This window comes from Lissotriton vulgaris, chromosome 4_1, assembly GCF_964263255.1.
Source record: "Lissotriton vulgaris chromosome 4_1, aLisVul1.2, whole genome shotgun sequence".
NCBI classification, from domain to species: Eukaryota; Metazoa; Chordata; class Amphibia; order Caudata; family Salamandridae; genus Lissotriton; species Lissotriton vulgaris.
In genome coordinates, this window is record NC_141691.1 from 1,352,630,590 (window position 1) to 1,352,647,246 (window position 16,657).

Genomic DNA, 16,657 nt, shown 5'->3' on the forward strand with positions numbered 1-16,657 from the left:
TTAAAATACGCCAGAGGTAGCGGGTCAAAGGAATTCTGCAGAGCGTACAGAAAGCGTGGGAGGGCCATCATCCGCGGCCCGCCATAGAGATCGGCAATCCCTTCCATCTGGCAACATCGCCTCGCAGCCTGGCCAGCGGGGAAAGCAGATTCAGATTGAAACGCACCTTTGGGTCTTTCGATATCTGGATCCCCAGGTAGCGAAAATTGACCAATTCTAGTTTAACCGGGCAGTTCAGCGGCACTCTAGGTAGATCGCCGCTTAATACAAAAAGGACCGACTTCGCCCAGTTAATTGCGAAGCCGGAAAATCTCCCGAAAATAGCTGACATCCATAAAATCCGCCAGTGAACTGTGTGGGGAGGTCAGATACAATAGGATGTCGTCAGTATAAAGCGAGATCTTGTCCTCCCACCCCGGTGTCCAGCGCAACCCTTTAATCGAACGGTCCCAGCGCACCCAGGCCGCGAGCGGCTCCAGTGCGAGGGCGAACAAAAATTGGTAGAGAGAGCAACCCTGACGCGTCCCCCTTCCAAGTGCAAAGTCACGGGATCTATGATTGTTAACGACCACACGAGACAAGGGGGCAGAGTAGAGTAGGCGAACCCAACCAATCAATTCGGGGCCAAACCCCAACTTCTCCAAGACGGCAAAGAGATACGGCCACTCCACACGGTCAAAGGCCATTGTGGCGTCCAGGGAGAACAACACTGCCGGTTCATGGATGCGAGAAGCACCGGCCACCACCCCATGAAGCCGTCGGAGATTGAGGACAGTATACCGACGCGGCATAAAACCGGACTGGTCCGGATGCACCAGCGTCGCGATAACCTTCACTAGGCGGGCGGCGAGCAGTTTGGCCAACACTTTGGGTTCTACATTTAACAAGGAGATCGGGCGGTACGATGAACACTCAAGGCGCGGCTTACCATCCTTATAGATAAGCACGATATTAGCAATTCGCTGATCATACGGTAGCTCACGGCGGTCCCTGCTCTCAAGATACATGTCTTTCAGGTGCGGGGCCAGACAGTTGGCACGGACCTTAAACAGTTCAATGGGAAGACCGTTTGGGCCCAAAGCCTTGCCGGACTGAACCCCTCAGATGGCCATCGCCACCTCATTGTTCGTGAGGGCAGAGTCCAAGAAGTCCCTGTGCTCCGCCGACAGAGCCGGCATCGGAATATCCCGGATCATGTCGGCATTTTCTCCCAACGTGAAGTCCCCTGTCTAGGTGTAAACCTGCTCGAAGTAGCAGGCAAATTCGTCTACGATTAACTGAGGGTCCAACGAGACCGCCGCACCCGCGATACGCAGTTCCGGCACCAACCGAGAACCCCAATCACCCTTTTCCAGCCATGCTATCAATTTTCCGGCCTTGTCACCATGTTCATATATTCTACTCTGCGTGGTGGCATGCTGCGTCTTTGCTCTGTCACGCATCAGGGTCCTGTACTCATCCCGGAGCAACCCGAGGCGATGCTCCGCCCCAGGGTCACCCCCGGAGGAGACAACAGCCTCCAAAACCAATAGCTCCGCCTCCACCCTATCCATTTCCGCTCTGCTCTTCTTCTTCTGCCCAGAGACACGGGAGAGGACCTCCCCCCTAGCGACAGTTTTATACGCCTCCCACAGAGAACACTTCGATTCAACCGAGCCGACATTCTCCCGAAAGTAATGATCAGTAACCCGTACAAGTTCCTTCCTGACAGTGGGGTCTTTCAGACGCCATGCATTAATCGGTGCCACCCTTCCCACATCTCCCCGTCCCATCCTCAGTCGAAGCCATATCGGTGAATGATCAGACACCCCCCGCGCGAAATAAGTCACTTCCTGAATAAAGGCCGGCTGAGGCGCTGGTAACAAAACATAATCGATCCTAGAAAGTGAGTGATGAGCTGCCGAGGCGTGAGTGTAACTAACATCGCTAGGGTGCCGGAGGCGCCAACCGTCCACCAAGCCCGTTGTGGCGATAAAATCCGCCAGCCATCTACGGGAAGGCAGAAGGGCACGGGAGGGGATCCTGTCCAGTTCACCATCCAATACCGCATTGAAGTCCCCATGGGCAGAGTCAAAAACACACGGCCCAGATCGCGGAAAGTATCCACCTGCAACGCTGGGGGGACATATATAGACAAAAAAGTTACAGTTCTGCCCTCCCGTAACCCGGAGATTCCGACATATTGGCCTCTATTGTCAGACCACGTCGACTAACTAGTGAAGGGAAAGGAGTTCTTAACCAAGATCCCTACTCCTCTAGAGCCAGAAGTAAAGCCCGCATGTGCCACTAATTTATAGCCTCCTCTATGAAGTGCCATACAACGCTTACCCATGAGATGGGTTTCCTGTAGAAGTGCCACATCCGGCGAGTGATTTCTAATCAACTGAATCACCATAGTGCGTTTAATCTTATCACCCAAGCCATTCACATTCCAACTAAGGACGGAAAACCCCAAGCCCAACCTATCGGAGGCAATTTCTATCTCTGAAAAAGAACAGGATAGCCATAGGCACCCATAGCCAGCTCTGGTCAAACAAAACAAACAACTCAACAATCAAGTCCCCCATGTAACATTCAAATCAACACATAGAAGAACCCAACAACCAGGCCCCCAACCCCCCACCCTGCACCCCTGCATGTAGCAATTGCACATCCCCAACTCGCAGTGTGCCTGTCGCCCCCACTAACTGTGATCTAAAAGTAGAAAATACGGAGGAGAACCTTGCAACAGGCCGCTCGCCCCCACCCCCCCAAACCGACCCCACTCTCCCCCAACCAATAAATTACAAAAAAGAGTCTCAATCAAAAATAGTCTAAAGGAGGGGGGGGGAGGGGAGGGGAGGGGGGGGGGGAAACAGCCCCCACCAAACCCCTGCGCCAGCAAAAAGAATCAGGGCAACATTACAGTCTTGAGTGATGTGCTATTCTCCATTGTCCGTTCGGGTCCGAGTCCGGGCCCTCAACTCGATCCAACCAGTCCGACGCCACCTCAGGATTGTCGATAAACCAAGTCTTTTCATCATGTTCGATCCTCAAGCGGGCGGGATACAACATTGAGTATTTCATGCCTTTGTCTCTTAGTCGCCGCTTGACGGCCATGAAGTCTTGTCTCTGTCTCTGTACCATCTGCGTGAAGTCGGGGAAAAACAACAGCGAAGCGTTCTCATAAGCCAATGGCCCGGTGGATCTCACCAATTGCAGAATAGCATCCCGGTCACGAAAGTTCAGAACCCGGGCAATGATGGGACGAGGAGTCGCCCCAACCTTCCGGCGGCCTCCGGGAATCCTATGTGCCCTCTCCACCATGAAAAAATTACTGAGGCCCTTCGGCTTTAGATGTTTGAGAATGAGATCTTCGACAAAGAGGTCCGGGGTCGCCCCTTCGGATTTCTCTGGAACCCCCAAAATGCGGATGTTATTACGGGGGGCCCGACCTTCATACTCATCAAGCTTCCAATCAAGCTGGTTTCGGGCCGTCTTGAGATCTTGAACCTCTCTCTGGAGCTCAGAGACATCTTCAAGGAGGCTTTTCGTCTTGACCTCTAGATTCTTGACCTTCTCCGTTGTTTTGGTGAGGTCTGCCCTGATGAGGCCCACCTCGATTGTTACGGTGTCCAGCTTAGTGTCCATCTTGCCCAAGGAGGATTGGACCCCAGTTATGGCTTCCATTAAGTCTTTCCTAGTGGGGTCCCGTCGGTTGTGTCGCCGTCTGTGCCACCAGCCGGTGGTCGTTTCATTTCACCTGGGGACCCCTTGGAGATAGCATATTTGTCAATGCGGTTCGACTGAAACTGTCGAGTGGCTTTTGAGGTCTTCTGCTGTATCTTATCAGAGTCTCTCGCAGCCATTTCAACCGCCAATGCAGGGGAAACCCACCACTCCTCAGTCGAATGTGGGCAGATCCTACGATGATTTCATAATCAACTGGTAGGGAGGAGGAATAAGAGTCCATTCTTTTCCCCGAATCAGTATATCAAGCAATCAAAATTGGGAATGGACACTTGTAACTACGTGAACGTAGGTTAAATTGAATCACCCTCATAAACGCTACTACTTGTGTCCAGGGGCAGAGTCAGCACCAGACGCGGAAACCGTTCCACACGCAGCTCGGGACCAGTGAGTCCTTTGCCCCCTGATGAAGTTGGAATCCTTGGCAAATTAGGAAACTAGAACAAATTAGAAACTGTGTGTTAAGACTAACACTATTGATTACTACACAAGTAGTGTAAGTAAATGAATGTTTGTGTGTTTTGTCTGTCCTGACGAATGCTCCGTAGACCCGGCTGGGCACAGAAGGAGCAGAAACATGACGTTGCTGACGATTTAGTATAACAAGATCAAGTAACACGATCCCAAGTTATACCCACTATTTTTAATAACAAAATCTCACCTTTTTATAGTAAAGCTCTGTTGGTGGTTTTTTGTGTTTTAACAATCACCTTCACTTACTCCTGTTTTTCGGGGGTCCTCCACCTCTCTGGACACTACTACACCAACCAGAGGTTGCCTCAGGATGAGGTAGGCATACAGCACTTTTGGACACCCAATGACTATGCCATAACGCGTATGTGGGGCGGAGAACCGATATACACCTCACAAATAACATAGCGTTTATGAGGATGATTCAATTTAACCTACGTTCACGTAGTTACAAGTGTCCATTCCAGATCCTACGATGATCAGCCTCTAGTCCGTGTGTAGAAGCCCACGTCGTCTCGGCTGCCACTCGAGTGCGACAAAACAGGATCCGACCGGCGACTTCCGGTCCAGGAGGCCGATGTTGTAGCACTCCGCCCCGGGTGACTGCGCACTCGGGTCCCCGGTCTTCGAAGCCACAGGCCCCAATTTTCCCGACGATGGTATTCGGTCGCCGCAGCCCCCAAACGAGCCAGAATTTCACCTAGCGACTCAGGTGTTGGTCCCCCACTCGATGGTAGGGACGGGGCTCAGGATGATGTGCCGGATAGTCGGTCAGGATGTGGCGACAGGCGGAGCCGATGCTCAAGCGGCCATCTTGGTCGCTGGCTCGGCTCCTCTCCAGGTTACTTATTAAGTTGGATTCAACTTCTCCTTTGAGGACTTCACTTTTTGTAGTCTCTCCCCAGCTCACCAAACCGCTATTTTGTAGTCCTTTTTCACTAATGGGAGTAGCTACCGGACCTGCCCTATATTGGCACTTGGCCACTTTGGATTAATTACTTGGGACGCCCTTCACTGGCACCAGTATTAGGTTGGCCCTACCCCCTTGTCCTGAAGAACACCTGCAAGCAGAGGCTTCAAGTCGCGTTCTACGCACAAGATGGGTCGAAATGGATGTATGTCGTTACCACGCAGCTTTTACAACGCAAGTCATTACAACGACTTGCGTTGGGGGGCGCTGGATAGTGAATAGTTTAATTTACTATTCCAACTCCAGTCCCCGTGGATAGTAGGGAAGGTTTTGGATAGTAAATTAAACCATTCCCTATCCTACAGCACCCCCAGCGCAAGTCGTTGTAACGACTTGTGTTGTAAAAGTTGCGTGGTAAAGGTAGTGCATGGTAAAATTTGCATTGTAAACGCTGTTCCCCGGTCGAAACGTCAACGCATCACCCCAGCAAGGGCTTGTCCCACCAGTTGTCCCCTACAATTTGATGTTGCATCTATGCACTCACGAATAATGTAAATAGATGCTGAATAAATGTCGTGGACAGGCTTGACAATACTGGTTCTTGCATAGATCAGTGCCTTTCTGAAATGAGGGACAGTGTGTAACTTCTAACTGTCTGGTCTTCACTACTTATTCTTAAGCACAAGCACTGCTTTTCCCTTTTCCTTGTGCAACCTTTTTATTAACTCCTGTGGTAATATCTTTACCTGCTGATTCATGTATGTACTGAACTATGAGAAATATATAAAAACGATGAATTTACTTAACGAAAATACGTGTGAGTGCAGTTTATATACATAGTTTACACGGTCGAAGTGATTGTCTTTTAGGGTTTACATTCATAATTGTACTGTATTAATTTGTAGTGGTTGACCCTTCTGACAATCCCCCGAATCAATAATTTTCCTAATTTGATTGCTTCCTTCAAGCTAGTCAAGGACCAACTTTTTCATATTATATCGTACCCCGTTGTGTGGCGCTTATTGGGTTACCCCATTATTTCATAATGGTTCACTTCAAAGGTAGTTTCACCTTTCGAAGTTGCTCAATTGCTCACCCTGCAGTCATGTTTCACTTTGCCACATACCTTGAAAGAGGAGAATAGTCTTCATTTGCTAAACGCTAAGTGATCTTTGGATACACTGGCCTTATGAGAGACCATAGTGTTGATGATCGGCTCTTTGTGGACTTTGATCAGACCAAGAAAGGCAAGGTGGTGTAAAAGAGGACTCTGTTGAAGTGGATAATGCTTGGTATTAAATTTTGATGTGGACAGGCTAAAAGGAAAACCCCAGAATACCTGCTGGCTTATACCATCAGGTTCATGGCTTCATCGATTGCACTAGCAAGTGGGGTGCAGGGTCTGGACATCTGATAGGCTGTGTGGTGGGCACCGGTGTACATATTTATGAAACATTACTGCCTTGACAGCCATGACCGAGTGGAAGTCCATTTTGTCCTCTTGATCCTGCAAAACAACATAATCTGAGTCCACTTCGCAGACCTTAATAAAACAACTGCACTGGTATATTTTCTAAAGGTGAGGTGTGTGCATATATTTTCTAAAAGTGAGGTGTCTGCATTTAGAAGCGTCTATCAGAAGAACAGGTTAGTTACTTTTGGTGATGCTCTTTCTGGTGGAAGTTCTATTTAACCACCGATTCCTCACTGCCCTCTCAACTCCTCTTTCTGTGGTGTTAATTTTTTAACATCTTCATAGGGCTCCAAGTCAGATTTGGACATATGGTCACCTGCAATTTGTTTGAGGTGTTTTGTGCTAAATGGCTCACACAGAGAAAGATTAGGAAACTGACATCAGCGTACCAGGGTGACGTTATATAAAACTGTGTTCCCTCACTTCCAGGAAGGTGTGAAGTCACTGTGGCACTATGCAGCACCACCAAATGTTGTATTGGGAGCTTTGCTGAAAAATCTCCGGATTCAGTTTGGTGTTTGGCAATATTCTAAAGGTGAGGAATCTGCAGTTAGAATATACACCTGTAAGAGCTTTACCAAAGATACGTAACTTGTTCAATTTGTTAGGTAGATGGCTGTTAGCCAGTGAGGTAGAGCCTGATATAAAATGTGTCACTGTTATGTAGTTTCTGGGCTAGAGACGGAAGGCACAGAACACAAAGAACCTCAATAAGACCCTGGGGGCATGGTCTTGTGGAGGCCATCCTCTGCGGCGGTTCCCTTTACAGCACTGACAGTTTGCAGAACTGGCGCCAGGATTATACCACATACTCTGCAAACCTTTTGTTTAGATAAAACAGACTCCCAAATCAAAACTAATAGCCTTGAGGCACTCATGTCTGAGTAATTCTCCATTTTCCCTGCCTTTGTCCGCCATGCCTTGCATGGTGCCCAAGCGACAGGGGAAACGATTGACTGTTGCCTCGCCCTCAATGGGGTGGGATGACCCTAACTGTGACTTGGCAGACCCTTACTGGATGGTCTACCATGTCATAGGTTTCCACTGCCTGAGCCAGCAGAGGTTTCACTGATTTAAATGTAGCACTTCTCTTACCTCTGGAGATGGTAAACCCTGCTGGGTATCTAAGTCTTTATTTCTGTGGGACTTTTTTTGTTGCATCGTCTTCTGTCTTCCGCTCTAAGAACTTATTTTACACTGCTCTGTCTTTAAGCTGTGCTTTTCATGTCACTGACCTCATAACCACTGTTTTTTCGGAACAGCCATTTGTTGCACCCCTGTGCATTTTGTGCTGACATTAGAATAAGAAGAGTTAGGTAAATTCAGGGTAGTGGTGCAGAGAATCACTTCTGCCTTTGAGGTAACGAGACTCTCCCTGCCCCCATCAGCTCTCATGTGGAAGGATGCCCTTCTTTGTTATATACTATTAGTGGAAGTAACCCCTAGAAAGGTATACGTTTTGGCAACCCCTTCCAGCTACCCTAAATCTCAAGAGAAGACGTGTATTCATACTGTCCTTCATCCTCTGCTAGGACATCTTGATTGAGTATATGTAAATATATTACAGTAAAAAAGGGGAACCAAGCCATGTATATCACTCAATTCAACAAAGCACCATACTCCAACACAAGAAATACAGGTGCAAAATTGGACATCCATGTTATACACATTGCTTACTGTTCATTTACTAATTGCGAACACTGTGCTGTGTGTAATTAATTTGAAAACATAGATTACAATGTTCCTACCAAAAATGTATCTTATTAAAACACAATTGTGATCACTATGACAATTGCAGTTCAATGTGTAAACAGTGCTTCCTGTGGTGAAAGAGAATCCGTTTCTAATGTGGTAAAATCAAGTGGCTGAGTGTTTACTTTAAAGAGGTATTGAATGGGGGAATTCCTTGCTTTATCTTATGGTTTATCGTTAGGTGCTGCCTTTATCTTGAACTTTAACTCCTTGGACGCTCATGACGAGCTCAGCTCGTCATGATGTACACCTCCATACACTCATGACGAGCTGAACTCGTCATGAACAATGGGAATCCAGAATAGTCAGCATCCTGGAGAATTACCTTTAGCATTCATGTGGTTTTAAATTGCTTGTGACCCAAACATGCATGCATCATCTGGTGAGCATCTCTGCATTTGGTCCAGACAGAGTTCTGGCCCTTATGGGTGGATGGTAAGTTAAAGGTGGGACCTCAGTTGTAAGAGGGATACATAACGACCATCCAGGTCTTGATCTTAACTGATAGGTGAGTGGCCTCTTCTCAACTTGGCTGGGTCATAGGACAGTTAACATTGAACAGTGATTGTACGCATGAATGTCTGACTGAATAGCTTCAATCCTGCGGGCGATATATGGGGCTAGGCAATCAAAATAGTCAAACATCAGCTCTCTCGTTAGCCATTAGCAGGCTTTATTTTCCAAGTTCCCAAGTTGGGTTGTCCCCTGCTTATTTTGGGAATGTCTGTGCTAAAGTATTCTCGTGAGAACATCCTGATTGTCTTGTTTTCAGATTTTCGGTCTGCTGATTTTAACCACATTGGTTCTGTTCTTTAGGTACATCCACAAACCAATTAATCCAGATGATCCTCCACTTGTGGAACAGCCGAAACCCCTGTACCCGTATCGATCTGTGGGCTGCGTGTTCAACCATCAGCGGTTCTTGGGTAATTGCCAGCCCACAGATGCTGTAGAGCTCTGTGCGTTTGACCTGCATGACGAATGTAAATGGAAACCCATGAGCGAGGAGGCGATCAGATCTGTGTGTGCTCCAGGATCCACTACCTCGCTTCCTCCATTCCCACCTTTGTGTGCCTCCTTGATGGATGCTGCAGCAATAAGCAATGACCTCGAGTTACAGCTGAGAGTGCTTGTGTCGGAGCACAGAAAGGTAAGGATCCTCATACAGCACAATATTTGTTTTTTGAGAAATGTGTAATGCATTTTTAGTGTATTAGTACTCTCACTACAGGTGGACAAGCATTTTAACGACTCAGTTTCATATTCCTTTGTTAAGGAAACATTTAAGTCACCTTAACTGAGTAGTTTTTGACAAGTATGAACTTATTTTAGTACAACAAAGCATTTTGGGATAATTTTGTATTTAGAATCAATCATTGGATTAGTGTATCGCTAAACGTACCTTGTCTAACAACTTAATATATAACAAGTTTGCATTTGTAAACAAATGTCAGTGGCCGCAAATCAGCTTATTTCTATATGTAAATGATCTTTAAGCACCACTCTTTTGGTACTGCATTTCTCAGACTAAAACATGATTTATTTTATTCATTTATCTTGTTTTCTGTACATTTTCGTGTTCCTAGAAGGTTTTCCTTTGGAGTTAAATACATATCCAATGGTTGGTGCCATGATTTGAGAAGCATAATGGAACAGGAATTAAGAAGTCTTCCAGATGTAAGACTGGCCAGGTAGAAAGGGAACGGGCAACCTCAATCTGGCTAATGATAATTTCAATCAATGAATCCTAAGCTCCCTTGACTCTGTCCTCCCCAAGAGACCCACCCACAAGAAATGTAGACTAAAGACTGCTCCGCGGTTCTCCCCTAAATTAAGAGAATTAAAACAAGCATGCAGAAGACTGGAAAGAAGGTGGAGACAGAACTATTCAGATCTCAGGAAATTAGACTATAGAGAGGCAATCAGGCTATATAAGTCAGGAATGAAAGCTGCCCAAATCGCCTTTTATGAGGAGAAAATCAACCTAGCTGCAAACTCACCCGAAGAGATCTTCCAAATTTTCAAATCTCTCTCCACCCTGCCACAGAAACCACCGATTTTAGAGGGGGCACTAACTCGGTGTAACAACCTAGCAGAATTTTTCCACCAAAAAATTCAAAAGATCTACATGTCCTTTCAAAACTTTCAGAATGATCCCACTGCCTCTGATATTGTAGAACCTCAATCTGAATCCCAGTTCTCACTAGGGCAATTCCCTCTCCTGGATTCTGATTCATTAGACCTGATCATGCCCAGGGTAACCTCGGGCTCTCTTTCTGATCCTGCCCACCCTCAGTCCCTCAACTTAGTCATCAATTCCATTCGCCCCGTAATTCTTGACATTTTAAACTCTTCCGTCTCCTCCGGTACGGTTCCCCCTGCCTGGAAATGTGCGCTGGTTGAGGCCCTTTTAAAGAAACCCAACCTGGACCAATCCAACATGACCTACTACCGCCCCATCTCCCTCCTTCCCTGGCTGAGTATGCTGCTTGAGAAACACATAAATACCACGCTGGTAGAATATATGGACTCTTAACAATCTGCTCCATCACTCCCAAACAAGTTTTCGCTCTCAGCTAGGGACTGAGACGGCTCTTCTGGCAGTAACGGAGGAGCCGAGGAGGATACTGGACCAGGGAGGTACTGCAGTAATTATCCTCCTGAATCTCAGTGCAGTATTCGACACTGTCAATCATGATATCTTGACCTGTCGACTCAAGAATCTGGGTGTGATCGGCATGGTATTAACCTGGCTCCAGTCCTTCCTCAGTGACTGTTTCTTCCAGGTGTTTGAAGGAGACGCTGTGTCCAACTGGTTGGCTCTTAGCTATGGGGTCCCCCAGGGTACCTCCCTGGGCCCCAAGCTATTTATTATCTCTATGAGTCCCCTGGCGGAGATTGTTCAACCATTCGGCATAAAGATCATCACCTAAGCAGATGACACGCAGCTTGTGGTAGCATTAAAACACCCCGAGAGGCCATCTAGCACCCTAGGTCCTTGCCTAGAGGCGGTGGCCGAGTGGATGGAACTCTTATGCCTTAAGCTCAATGAAGATAAATCTGAGCTCATGCTCCTTGGCAACTCACCCTCTTTCAACCCTGCTCTCCTCTGGCCGGACTGCCTCTTCCCTGCCCCAGATCCAAAAGCCCAGATCAAGAGTGTTGGAGTGTGGCTTGACTGTTCTCTCAGTTTCAAAAACCAAGCCACCAAGCTTTCAGCCACCTGCTAAGGCCTGATGAGGATGTTGCGTAAGATCCTCCCCATCTTCCCCTTCCAGGCAAGAAGGATCATGGTCCAAGCTCTTATTCTTTCTCGCCTGGACTATGGGAACGCCCTTTACTTGGGAGCTCCCCAATTCATTATTCACAAACTCCAGATGATTCAGAACTTTGCAGCTCGCCAGCTTCTCCAGATTCCTCGCAGGCAATCTGCGAAACCAGCACTAAGGAGCCTTCACTGGCTCCCTGTCACGGCAAGGATACAGTTCAAGGCTATGTGCCTGGCTCACAGAGCCTTTTGGAAGAATGGTCCGGTCATTACTCTCGGCCTCATCACCCCCTATCATCCTTCCAGAAACCTTTGTTCCAGCTTCTCCTATCTCGCCACCCCGAAGAAAATACGAAGAGCTAGATCGGGTGGGGGCTCTTTCTCCTTCAATGCCACTAACCTCTGGAACACCCTTCCTTCCAGTCTGTGGAAGGAGCCTAATCTGTTGGCGTTTCGAAATCTCCTGAAAACCTATCTCTTCAAGGTCTCACTTTAACTCTTGTGCCTTGTCTACCTGTTTCTGTCCGCAGTGCTGGTAGGCTTCAGGGTAGCCATGCGCTATACAAATACAAATTAACTAATTCATTCAAAAGTAATCTTCACAGATGGTTAGAAAAAGAGCCTTGAGGTGGTTGGGTCATACAGACACCCAAAAGTGTGTCTGTATACTAAGAGTATTTGTTGAGCGATGCCTCTAATGGAAGTACTTCAGGAGAGCGAGAGAGTCAATGCAGTATAATTAGTAACCTACAAGGACCAGTTAATTTTTAGGAGCATTAGTTAGGCGCATAGGATAGAAGTCTTTCATAGCAAGAAGAGAGCTACAGTAAGCCCTCTATTTCCTGTAGTGTTATGCTGTCTATTTGGGCGAGCATGATTAAACCAAAAGTTCATGGGTTTTTGACATTGAATGAGAAATATGTGTTTTACGAGCAGATTAGTTTTAAGACCTTTCTGAATCATTTCAGTTTTTCTGCAATAGAGGTGGTTTTGGAGGCGTTGAGGCTGCACTGTTGCTGCTCTTGATTGAAGCTCTACGACGTGCTCTTTCTCTGTTGTAGGGACGAACAGTGCTGAGAAGAGCACGTCCAATAGATGATAGCCATTTTATTTGGCTCTTTCATGGAATTATTTTTCTGAGATTCTGATGCATTTTGACATGCACAATGTAAATTGATCTAAACTTGCTTCATTGCACAGGGCGAACCAGTACTGACTCCTGTGACTTAATTGAGTGATTACTTTAAAAAAAAACATTTCTGGCGGGTGTCGTGCCACCACATTTTGCATTTGCTGTTTGTCTTCAAGAAGTCGGAGTTTTTGCATGATCTCCCCCTGAGACATGTAAGTTATACTTATTCTTAGGATTTCTCTTTTTTTTTTCTTTGCAAAGAGAAGTCCGAATCTAGGGCCTGTAATAAAACCTAATTTCAGTTCCTGTTATTATAGGAAAAATACAATTACATTTATTGAAAGGAATCCCATTTTTAGTTGGATAACTTCATTTGTCAGCTGATTGCTGTAGTTTCAGGGCAATCAGGGGCTCCAGCTGTGGCTGTAAGAGTTATTAACCACTGGTGTCCCGGAACCACAATATTCCAAATTGAATTACAAAGTTAACACTTCTGGCACTTGATACTCAATGTTATTGAAGCCGAGTAGTCCAATGTGTTTACTCAAGCAGGTGAAGAGGGTTAGACACTCGGAACACTGCAAAAGACAATACCTCTTAATAATATTTGAATGTCCAATCAGTTTTTTACTGTTCTAAAAAAGAAAAGTGTTTTAATAGACTTAAACTGAATGCTACACATATAGGACAGCCGTGATGCTCTTTCCTAGCCAGAACTTAGACCCTAACTGGTATTAAAGCTCCTGTTGGTAAGCACTATATTTTCCTTTAACATTGCAATCTATAGCCCATGTTATTCTAAGGTTGAGTTAGCAATCAGTTGCTGATTTCACGAATATGGAACAAAGGCTTTCTGATCATTGACAATTTGCCTCTGTGGCAGGTATTTTAAAACATAATTTTAAAAACACAGTTTTTGTGACCACCGTGGGAAACAGTCAAATCAAATGTAGCCATTTGTGTTGCTAAGTAATTTTTGTTTGGTTTACACTTCAGGACCTTGGGCTTGCTACCGTCTGGGAAGACCAGCTGTCCTATCTTTTGTCGCCAGCCTTGGCGGCATATGAGATTGAACGCACTACTGGCATTTCTGCGGGGAATGAGGAGTTTCAAGACGCCATCAGAAGAGCAGTGCCTGATGGCCACACTTTTAAAGGATTCCCCATCCACTTTCTACATAGAAATGCAAGGAGAGCCTTTGCAACCTGTATGAGGTAATCTATAAAACTTAGTTATAACTAATTAATTGGTACTTCAGCCTTAACAGTTTTTCTGGTCCTCGATGGGTCATAAAACACGTCACCGTGTGCTTATTTACATAACATTATTATTTGCCATACTTGTCACAACTTCATTTTGGTTTGAATTCTATTATGCTGTGAATCTACAGTTGATCGGATAAAATAAGTAACAGCAACTCTGAAAGTCCCGCTTATATCCTAAACCCAGCAGAAGTGGTAGATGACTACTGGGACTGGGTTTAGGAAACACCCTTGGTGAAGGAGGGAGAGAACGTTGAGAGTTGTAAGTTATAAAAAGTAAATTGTCGATTAGCACTTGAAATAGGCTGTGACATGCTAACACTGTAATGAGCAAGTTAAGGCAGTGGGTTGTGCATCATAAGTAAAAGGATGAATTGTATGTGCCAAACCTGAAGACACTAATGTAGGAGATGCATTCACAACAGCTAAGTTATGTTTTTAAGTTAAATGGCAAATATTTATTGTTTAAATATAATCTATGTCGTTGTAACTTGAGATAGTAATATACTATCACATTACACTAGAATCAAGTGAATATTTAGGTGCTACTCATTGTGGTGACTCTTGGATTGGTAATCCTCAATCCTGTTTCCCCCAACCTCTGAATGTTCAGTCAAGCAGGCCGTGTATTTTTGTCCAGTACAAAAGGGATGATCCCACCTTCTGTCCCCCGTTATCCCTGCTGTCTTTCACATGAGCACTGTACAAGACACTACGTGTAGAGATGTGAGGATCCCAAGAAACTTAAGTGGTTGATGGTCACCGAGAACACTGGTGCAAGGTACTAATGGGCACATGCAGGAAGAGGAAAATAGCCCCAAGAGACAATCCGACCGTGCTGATCCTGTGCAAGCAGAAAGCTTAGGCACACAATTGGCAATGGAAGCTTGGTGTAAATAACTCATGGCACCACAAGATTCCTAAGCTGCAGAGGAGCTGCATGATACCATGGGTGGCCCCCGTGGAAAGATCCCCTCTCACAAGTGGTTCAGAAAAAAATCAAAGGCCTTACAGAACCTGGGAAAGTCCTGGAGGACAAATCTGATGCTCCAAAGAGGTCTGATGTAAGAGGTCGCAGTGAGTCAGATGGACTGAAGAAGGTCCCCGTCCAGTAAAGCCTCAGAGGGAAATTTCCTACTGAAAAAATATTCTTGAAAGAGGTTTTCATCAAAAGGCTACTGACAACAAGACCAAAGGGCACATAGAGCAATGCCTGGTAGAAGGCTCCACTGATGAAGACCCAGTGAGCAAGGGCTACAGACTCTGAGGAAAAACGCAGTGTTTCACCAAAGGACAAACTAGTTAGATCACAAAGGGCACCAGCAAGTGTACAAAACATTCACCTATTTGAAATCAATCTATTCAAAGTCAAAGGCAAAAAACGCAATACGAAATGGCTCTCCAAACTTTTGAAACCAAAAAAGAAACCAGCAGCAGTACAAAAATACTGAAAGCTTGTTAGGCTGAGCAAAAAGACCTTTGAATTGGGAGGCTGAGCAAAAAGACCTTTGAATGTCATAAGGTTTGCTCAGGGAAGAGGCATGAAGGTGTTTTGTGTGCAAAAGTCGCCATGCTTTAGATTTAAGCCTATTTTGCGCAGGATACAGATGTCATGTACATGGAGGAAGGAGAGGGCTGGACCCACCAATACATTTCTACATTAGAGTTTTCAAAACAATAAGTTGTTTCTACCACGAACTTAGATTTCATTTAATTAAATTACTTGCAGCCTTCTTTCCCGAGCACTTTGCTTTTTCCTCATTGGTAAATAGTCCATTGTAGATTACTCGAATCTTTGCTGATCATACAGATCCATACAGGATCTTCAGACAGTATTCCAAGAAGGATGTCCACCCATAAAACAACAGGATTTTAACTGTGCCCTGACTGCAGGTAACAGATGTCGGTCATGGACCTGCGTCACATGTGCCTCTGTTGCTTCCGCTTCATGTTCTGATTCAGTCATGAAATAAAATCACGCTCAAGCACCCATAGTCAATCTTAGAGTGGGAGGCAAAGCTCTTAGTCGCCCTACATAAGAAGAGGTTGTGATCAAAACTCTGATCTCTATCCAGCTTCAAGCTCAACGTAGTCCAGTAAGTCGAAATCAGAGACGTGCAAGAAAGCGAAGTGGAACTGAACTCCTTCCCACCACGTAAAATCAAGCAAGAAGGCCTGAGAGCGTCTGTTGAAGGGTTATATCCCCGTCAAATTTCCTGGGTCGTTGTCGACCCCACAGTAGATTGTGGCCTCAAAGCAGGTCCTGCTGCAGCTCTTTCAAGTGCTTCTGGCACCCTTGAGTATTCCTGCGAGCCCCACAGAACTGTGTGGGGTTCCATTGAGACTAGCGCCGGCTGGCCCTCCTTCAGCACTGACTTATCCCTATGGCATTCATTTCCATACCCGTTCCGATGCTGGTTTATGCTTCCACCTTTAGCCAAGGGTCCATGCTGGTCCTTTCTCTGCTGGCATTGATTCTGTCGACACCAGCCCACGATCTGGTTTCGAATGTTTGTCTCTGACCTTGGATTGTTGCCATCTTGATCCAGGTTTGTTTCTCTGTGAAATTACAAAAGTGCAACAATACTGTAATCCTCTACCTCAAAACAAGTGCTTACAGAGACAAGTGACCTTATTTGGCTTAAACTCTGACCTAGTG

At 45.9% G+C, this 16,657-nt stretch overlaps 1 protein-coding gene across 1 annotated transcript in view; it reads left to right on the forward strand.

The window, feature by feature from the left end:
* Window positions 1-16,657, forward strand: part of CEP76 (centrosomal protein 76) — a 304,664-nt gene that overhangs the window by 246,755 nt on the left and 41,252 nt on the right. The window contains exons 10-11 of the mRNA XM_086965581.1: window positions 9,153-9,486; window positions 13,733-13,950. Of these exons, the coding sequence (XP_086821707.1) occupies window positions 9,153-9,486; window positions 13,733-13,950 (552 nt within the window). The remainder of the gene's footprint in view (window positions 1-9,152; window positions 9,487-13,732; window positions 13,951-16,657) is intronic.